The sequence below is a fragment of the Rhincodon typus genome, chromosome 41 (genome assembly GCF_021869965.1).
Source record: "Rhincodon typus isolate 14 chromosome 41, sRhiTyp1.1, whole genome shotgun sequence".
Lineage (NCBI taxonomy): Eukaryota > Metazoa > Chordata > Chondrichthyes > Orectolobiformes > Rhincodontidae > Rhincodon > Rhincodon typus.
This window is the reverse complement of record NC_063372.1, coordinates 6,442,503-6,451,371: the sequence shown is the minus strand read 5'-3', so window position 1 is coordinate 6,451,371 and position 8,869 is coordinate 6,442,503. Positions and strand designations below refer to the sequence as shown.

Genomic DNA, 8,869 nt, shown 5'->3' with positions numbered 1-8,869 from the left:
CACGTTTTGGATGGCCTCAAATTTACAAAGTTGACAGCAGCTGATGTTAAATCAATTGACAATTTTACAGCTGAAACTGGTCTGTTTCTTAAAAACGCGGAAAGAACTGCTGATGCTGTAAATCAGAAACAAAAACAGAATTTGCTGGAAAAACTCAGCAGGTCTGGCAGCATTTGTGGAGACAAATTGGTCCAGTGACCCTTCCTCAGAACTCAAACTTCCACAGATGCTGCCAGACCTGGTGAGCTTTCAAGCAATTTCTGGTCTTTGTTTTGCACGTTCAGGGCTAGAAAGCAAAGTGGGTAAATGGAGTCGAGTTGCAGGTCAGTCACAACCTTATTGAATGGAGGCAGGACAGGCTGGAGGGACTAAATGGCTTCCACCTGTTGCTAAAATGCCCCAGACATTAACTGTTGTCCTCACACAACCAGTAGCCCCCCACCCCACCCTAATCTGAGTTTTTGTATTCTCCCCGTATTTGTTGCAACCATAATCTTCTTGTGATTCTTCAAATCCCTTTCATTTTGACAGGCTGGCAGCCGCGGTACTTTGTGCTGGATGGTACTGTGTTGTCATACTACGACTCGCAGGAAGATGTTGGCAAAGGAAGTAAAGGGAGCATCAAAATGGCCGTGTGTGAGATAAAAGGTAGAAAAGTGAAAGGTGCTCTTGAGCTTGGAATTTGCCAAATGTACACACCGAACCCTTTTGGAAAGCATTCCCACAGCTCAGTATGGCCTGACCTGGGCTTGTGTGGGGAATAAAGGACCAACCTTGGTGTTGTTCCCAAATTAGGCTTGGAATTTGTATCATTTCAAATGGAACCCTTTTTTTGGAGTTCTGCCAAAGTTTGATGTTTCCTTACCGATATCGTTGGGAGGGTGCAGTTCAGGTCCATCCACTGTGACAATGTAATCTGCTTACAATGTAAATTAGGGAGGGATGGAGACCTGCTTCCCCAGGTGATTCTGTGAATAGAATGGAATAAGTATTTAAAAATAGAATACATAGGGCACACTACTGCGTGAAGGTGACTCAAAATGCAATCTCTGCTCTTATTTCACCATTGCAATTATTTCCTTTGCATAAACTGAGACAGAATTGTCTTCTGGACCAAAGCTGTTGAGACTCCAGAGCGGAGAGTCTAAGACGAGGCTCTAACTTTAAAAATCAGAGTCAGGCTGTTCAGGAGAGGCATTGGGAAACACAAATGATGATCAGTGTCAAATTGGCCCACACAGTGGTAGCAAATGCGAGCTCCAGTACATGTTTATATCTAAGACCGATTGCTTTTTCTTGCTCACCGAGAGCATTAAAGGATATGGAGCAAAGGTTGGGAATCAGATCAGTGAGGATTTTGTTGAGCGTTAGGTGTAGCTGATTGGCAGCACTCTTGTCTTTTGAATCACAATGTTTCTGGTTCAAATCCTACTCCAGGGCTTGAGCACAAAAGCCCAGGCTGGCACTGTGATGCAGTTCTGAAGGAGTGCTGCACTGTTTGAGGTGCTTTCATTTTCAGATGAGACATTAAACTGAGGCCCCATCTACCTGTTTGAGTGTGTGTAAAAGATCCTATTGGCATTATTTTGAGGAAGAAAAGTGCCCCAGTGTCCTGGCCAATATTTGTCCCTCAATTAACATCACAAAAAAAGATTATCCAGTTATTATCATGTGGCATTTGCAGGAGCTTGCTGTGGGCAAATTGGCTGCCACATTCCCTATGTTACAACAGTGACTGCACTTAATGTATGTAATTGGCTGTAAAGGGCTTTGAAATGTCCAGGGGTTGTGACAAGCACTGTATAAATTCAAGTCTTTTGTTCAAATGCTAGAACAGCTTTGAGGGGCTGAATGGCCTATTCCTCTTCCTATATTCTGTTCCAGTTTGTTTTTGCTGATTTTGTCTGTTTCCGTCTGGCACTTGTTGGATTTCCTTGTTGCTGCCTTGTCTGTCTTTTATTGCTGTTAGTACGTTATGGCCATTGGGGGTTTTTCTGAAAGATACAGGTGGCAAACAGGTTCACTGTTGTCTTCTGCCCACTAAAATACAACATTTTTTTTGCAAGTGCACACAGCAGACTTCACCCGGATGGACTTGATTATTCCTGGAGAACAATATTTTTACCTCAAAGCAGTAAATGCCGCAGAGCGACAGAAATGGTTGGTCGCTCTTGGCAGTGCCAAAGCCTGCTTGGCAGACAGCAGGAGCAAGAAGGAACGAGGTAGTGCCTTTATTCTGTCCTCCTTGGGTGGTTTTGTTTACCCGGGTGCTGTGATTATTGTCATATAATGTTACTGGTCTACGTGCTGTTTTGAGATGCATTCCAGCAGAAAATAATTGGAGAAGCCCCTCTTGCCACTTTGTATTGGGTTTATAAATACATTGACTGGTACCAACCTGTTTGATTCTTCGTACTGAACTTGCTCCTTCCTGTTAAGAGGAATGCTTGGCGAAGCTAATTTAAGGAAGGAGCAAATGTTCAGGATTCATCAACTCCCCATAATAATAGATTGGTATTAAATCTGATTAAAGGTGAAACTTTTTTCTCCCCCACTCAAGTGGTTGGGAATGTGGAAATTCACAAATGACGTGTAGCTGAGACAACCAACACACACCAGAGATCATATCTGGTCTAAAACCTGCATTACTCTGAAGCAGCAAGGAGTTTGAAACTTCAGGAACTAGTTTGAGAAAACCTCTGAGGTATCAAGTGTGGGAAAACATATGTCCTGGTTGAAGCCAAAATGATGTTGGATGCAGAAATGTACAAACCCAAGCCAGAACAGCAGGATATGGCTGTTCGACAGTCTTTTGAAATTGCAAGTCTAATTGGACTGAACAGAGGTGGAGATTTTTATCAGATATTTGCAAGCAATCCATTTCTGACTGCACATGCCGCAGACCCGTTGGAATTTTTTTTTTTGTTTGTTGGTTTGTTTTTGTTAGCTTTGGGAAGTGGAGCGGAACAAGTCTTTCAATGCTGTGAACGTGTCTCTTAGCGGGCCTTTCCAGGAGGCTGGCATTAGGACTGCCTTGTGAGGGGTTTGGCTGTGCATGCCATTTGTTTTATCACCTTGCAGTCTTTCCTTGCCGATGTGGTGGCATTGCACCCTTTATGAATGTCTTTTTTTTTGAAAAAAAAAACAACTCCAATCAACACAGAAATAAACTGAACAAATGGGACTAGTTTACTTGGGAAATTTGGTCGGAATGGATGACCTGGACCGAAGGATCTGTTTTTGTGCTGTAAGACACGAAATTGCAGAATCTTATAGCACAGAAGAAGGCCCTTTGGCCCAAATAGTCCATGCCAGCTTTGTGAAAGACCCATTCCATTAAGTCTCCCAAAGGAGGTTGTGATTAATCCTGTTTTTTTTTTAAAAGAGGTATTTATTTGTCATTTTTAATTCAAAATTTTAAAAAAATGTTTTAAATTTACAGAAATCAGTGAAACTGAGGACACCTTGAAATCCAAAATGTCTGAGCTTCGACTTTATTGTGATTTGCTGATGCAGCAGGTACATAAGATCCAGGAGTCTGCACAGCCGCTCCAGGCCAATTCTACTCCTGATGTTGAGGTATTGTACCAGCGGCTTCTTTCATTTCTAATGGGTATGTGGCCAGGGCAGTGTGCTTACACCTGATTTGAGCACGATTTTGTGTGTAAATTACCACAAGCTACTTTTTAATTTGTCTACTTATCAAGAAATCTTAAGAAATAAGTCACCTCAAGTAAGCAATTTAAGCCTCTTAACTGAATTTGGCTATTACCCAATTAATTGTGGAATTTAGCTACGATTCCAACCAACCACATCTGTCTCTGGACCTCCAGGGTTTGATCCTTGTACAGCATTGTTCTCCAGAGTTCTACTATTGAACAATCCTGATGTTGAATTCTTACAGGATTTTCTGTCTTTTTTTTAAGCTCATGGTGTGACATTATTTATGACATTTCTTAAGTCTGTAGCTTCCTTTCTTATCAGGAGTAGCTTCTTTGTTCCTTGTTACATTGTGTTATCAGTTTGATTCAAACACAGCCTGTCCTGCCATTGACTTCTTAAATTCTTCCGTAGGCAATATTTAATTGCCCATTTGTCACAAGGCAATGAGTTATCAAGCAGATGTTAAAACAGTTTGTTTATGTAGCTTCAACACCTTTTTCCCAGAGATGGCTAATTGGCATATTGCTTTTTAATTCCTTTTATAATGGTTTGTCCTTTTTCCTTTTTATCTCAGAAAACAGTTTATTCCAGAAAGAGTTATTGCTGATTCTTTCAGTCCATGAATAGTTATTAAATTTCTGAATTTGCGTTGTCACAATTTGCTGGTGCTCTGTATAAACCTCCACAGATTCCCCTCAATGTGCAGTCTGTGAAGCCACTGCCTGGTTATAAGAGTAAGTTTGGTTTGATGAAAACACCATTTCCACCCCCACTCCATCAGTCTGAGAAGATAGTAATTGCTGTTGTCTTCCCTCCAACTACCCCACTGCATCCTTCTCCAGAACCTTGTTTCATAACCTTCATGTCTTGGAATGTCAGCTTTCCTTGGAGTCCCCAGTTCAGCCCTATATAACACACCCCAAGTTACAGCCATGATGATTTTTGAATTTATTTGATCTTTTCTTATTCTCCACTCATTTTTATCCTGAGCAGCCCCTGGCTAAAACCAGGGGACACAGTCTCAGACTAAGGGATAGGCTACTTAGAACAGAGCTGCGGAAGAATTTCTTTCATCGGAGGTTGGTGTAGCTTTGGAATTCACTGCTCCAGAGGGCTGTGAGGGCTTTTGACTACAAGACTGAGATCAATAGACTTCTAGGTATTAAAGATATCATGGGGTATGGGGGAGATGGTGGCATTATGGTAATGTCACTGACCAGTAATCCAGACGCCCAGGCTAATGTCCTGGCGACACTGGTTATAAATCCCATGATGGTAATTATTGGAATTTGAATTAGTACATTGAAAGTTAGTCTCCATTGCGATGAATGTTTTTTTTTAGAAAATTGTAAAAACCAATCCAGTTCACCAATGCCCTTTTAAGCAAGGAAGTCTGCCTTCCTGACTCTGTTCGGTTTTAGACCCACAGAAATGTGACTGTCTCTGAAATAGCCTAGCCAGCCACCCAGTTCAAAGGTATTTGGTCTTGCCAGTGATGTCCACGTTCCATGAAATAATAATATTGTATGGGGATGATGGAGCAGGCATGAGAGGCCAAATAACCTACTCCTGCTCCTAGCATCCTATTGAGAGAATGCATTCTTTAGCATTGCTGTTCTAGCTTCAATTTCTCTATGACAGTAAGCATCTTCTCCCAAGAACATTCCCAGAAACTGTCTGCCTAGTCAGGCAGACATCTCCAATGACGGGTGAAATGTCACAATAGTGGAATGGAGCTCTGGATGATATGATCCCAGCTTATAGTAATACTGAACAAGTTGGATCCCAGAATGTAACCTAACTTGATAGGTCATGTGTGTAACTTTTGAAGTTGGTTAATGTGGTGGTTGAACAATGAAACTTTTTTTGATATGAGGCTACAGATGTTATTTAATAGAACACAAGTTTATTTCACCACCATCTCCCCCCACCCCCGCCACACGCCAACCCCAAAAACAAAACCGATCTGTGTATAAGACAGTTAGAGGTTGACACAAATAGCTAAACAAAGTTTTAACTTGTTTCCCAACAAATTCTTTTGGATATTTATCTGGAATTGAGTATTATACCTGCCACAACTCTTAAATTGTTACTTAACTGAGTCTTCTCAGTTAATTTTCCTTGCGCTGCTGAGATTCATTGGAGTCGGCTGACATGAGCCTTTCTCAGTTCTGATGGCCCAAATGTTTCAGTTCTAACAACTTGAAGACTTCCATACGAAAACTCCTGGCTTGGAAGCTCAAAGTACTAACCACACTTTGACTAGGATGACTGGTTTGCCTGAACTTAAACTTGATTTTGTTAGGAATAAACTGTTCTCCCTTCTATTTTATGGCCTCCCTCAACATTATCTGTGAGTGAGCTGTCTTCCAACATTCATTGTGCACAATCAAAATGAACAATGGCTGAGTGAGCAGGGGTTTCTAGTGGAATTGTGACCTTAGGCAAGAGCTGGCTCCTTCAGGAGACAATTTGTGGAGGCGGATGAGTTTGTTTTAAATATGTAAAACATTTGTTGTGAAAAACTGTTTTGACATTTCTCTGAATTTAAAAAAAAATGTAGTTGTTCCAGTTTTGCCAGAGCTGCACATTTATGATTCCGTGGAGTTTCTGGCTTTATAATGTGAGTTGTTTAAACAATCAGTATTATGCAATAGTTTATACATTCATCTATAATGTGTTTTAAGTGTTAGCCACAAGACAACCCAACTCACTTAGCTACCTACTGTCAACAATTAATCACGTTCACCTAACAAGTGTATGCTACATTAGCTCCAAATCTGGCCTGGCAACAGTGTTTTTTCAAAAGTTCTCATCCTTGTTTTCAAATCCCTCTGGCCTCACCTGCACCCTATCTCTGGAATCTCCTCCAGCCCAAGACCCTCCAAGATTGCTGCATTCCTCAAATTTCACCACCATCGGTGGTCTGCTTGGGCAATAAACTCTGGAATTCCTTCCCTAAGCCTTTTCTCTTTTTGAGACACTCCTTAAAACCTTTTGTCCAAGTTTTTGGTCATCTGACCTAAGATCTCATTGTGTGGTTCAATGTCAAAATTTGTGTGATAATTGCTTCTGTATAGGGCTTCGAGGGCATGTTACTACAGTAAAGGTGTGACTAAAAGTGTAGGATGTTGTGATAGATATAGTCTCTGTGTATATAAATTCAATATTTAAATATTTATATCCTATTTAATCACTATTTTCAATAGATTAGATTTTTTTGATATTCGGACTAGATATAATTGTGGAATTTAGACCAGACATTCTTTTTGCTGACGAGTAAACAAATGTTGCACTGCTAAATCATTTTGGGAACCAGGAAATATACAGCGAACTGCTGGCCATGTACAACTGCTTCGGTTACAATGTAAATACCAATGTTCCAGCTTGAGCTGTCTGAATGAACCCACACTGACAAAGCTAACAATGCTATCAGTTCAGTGGAATGTTGCTGTGGGAGTAATGACCGTGTACAGCATCTTCTTGATTTTAAGAAAATGTACTTCCTCTTTTGCAACTATAATTGTAGGCTTCACAGCTCAGAATTAAAGATTGAGTGTTCCAGGAAAGGGTGGATATCAGGAAAATGTTTCTTGTGTGGGAGACTAAAATTAGGGGGCAGATTTTAAGAAAATATACTAATGCCTTGGATGATGGAAGTGAACAGATGCAAGTTTACGGATGACATAGGTGGGAAGGCAAGTAGTGACGATGACCCGAGGAGTTGTGGACAACAGAACTCTCAAAATTCTGGTCTAGGTTCATCTTGTAGATTTCTGCAATTTCTTCAACTTGGATCTTCCTTCTCTACACCATCACAAACCTCTCTTATAATATGACCACTTAATTGCTCCAAAAGTGGATGCTGGATATCTCAAATATGAACAAAAAGAGCTGAATAAACTGTGTGGAGGGGGTGTGGGGGGCGTGCAGGGAAGAGCAAGAGTGTTAATATCTCAGGCCAATGACCCCCCTAATAAACTATTTGAGCCACCTGCCCACTTATCCAAGGACATAATGGATCTTGGGTTGAGTCCCTGCCATCTGGCCTTAGCTCTTCATCTATAACATTCCTAAGTAATAGAATTCTCACAGATCAAGACTCACCCTATTAGTTACGTACTGGCTGCAAGCTAAGGTTACAAAGGTCACTTAATGTCCAAATTATGCTACTTTTAAGTCATACAGATAAATATTAATCAAATTCTGCAGCTTCATGTAGTTTCATTCCCGCATCACTTCCTCGCATCACCTCTGTGTGTAGCTCACTGTCCAGATCAGTGCAAAAAAATTTCTCCCCCCTCGTAGCCTGGATTTCCTTTCAAGGAATCTGCTCTGGGACATTACTGTTTGGAGGACCAGAGTTTGGCTTATTGAGGCAGAGTATCCCTAAGTGTTTTGATTCCAATAAATAACTCGTAATATAATTCTTATACTTTACATAACATATAATTTGGGGTGGCACAGTGGTTAGCACTGCTGCCTCAGCACCAGGGACGTGGGTTCGATTCCACCCTCGGGCAACAGTCTGTGTGACATTTGCACATTCTCCCTGTGTCTGTGTGGGTTTCCTCCAAATGCTCAGATTTCCTCCCACAGTCCAAAGTTGTGCAGTTTAGGTGGATTGGCCATGCTAAATTGCCCGTATTGTCCAGGGATGTGTAGGCTCGGTGGATTATGAAATGCAGGGTTACAGGGATAGGGGAAGGGGGGTGTGGGTCTTGGTGTGATGGTCTTTGGAGGATCAGTATGGACTCGATGGGCTGAATGGCCTGCTTCCATGCTGTGGGGACTGTATGAAAAATAAACAGAGGGGGTAATTTGAACAAAATGTACCAAACTAATGACTGGATTGACTGTATTTTTCACAATCTTCCTGGCCACTTTCTTCCCACTGTGATACCTTCTACTTTTATACTAAAACAAAAAGGAGTTAGTTATTCATGTTTCTAAATTAATGCTTTAAAATGCACTGCCTGGTGCAACCAACCCTCTTGTCAGAAGTTGTGTGCCAGAAGCCATGATTCAACTTCAAGCCCTGCTCTTGAGTTCTATTTTATCTCCAAACAACCTGAAATGCTGCAGATCCATTTTCTGCTGTCATCTTTGTCAGTTATAGTTGTATAAGTGTAAACCTGTGCTTGTGGATAAAGCTGAAGTGTATAGGAAGTTCCTTTTTACTGCCACAAAAACCGAAGTCGCTGGA

General features: G+C 41.2%; 1 protein-coding gene across 1 annotated transcript in view; it reads left to right on the top strand.

Annotated features, from left to right (window-relative positions):
- LOC109921187 (pleckstrin homology domain-containing family A member 3-like) overlaps positions 1-8,869 on the top strand; it is a 35,293-nt gene that overhangs the window by 4,383 nt on the left and 22,041 nt on the right. Inside the window, exons 2-4 of the mRNA XM_048618853.1 lie at positions 532-648; positions 2,067-2,222; positions 3,443-3,613. Of these exons, the coding sequence (XP_048474810.1) occupies positions 532-648; positions 2,067-2,222; positions 3,443-3,613 (444 nt within the window). The remainder of the gene's footprint in view (positions 1-531; positions 649-2,066; positions 2,223-3,442; positions 3,614-8,869) is intronic.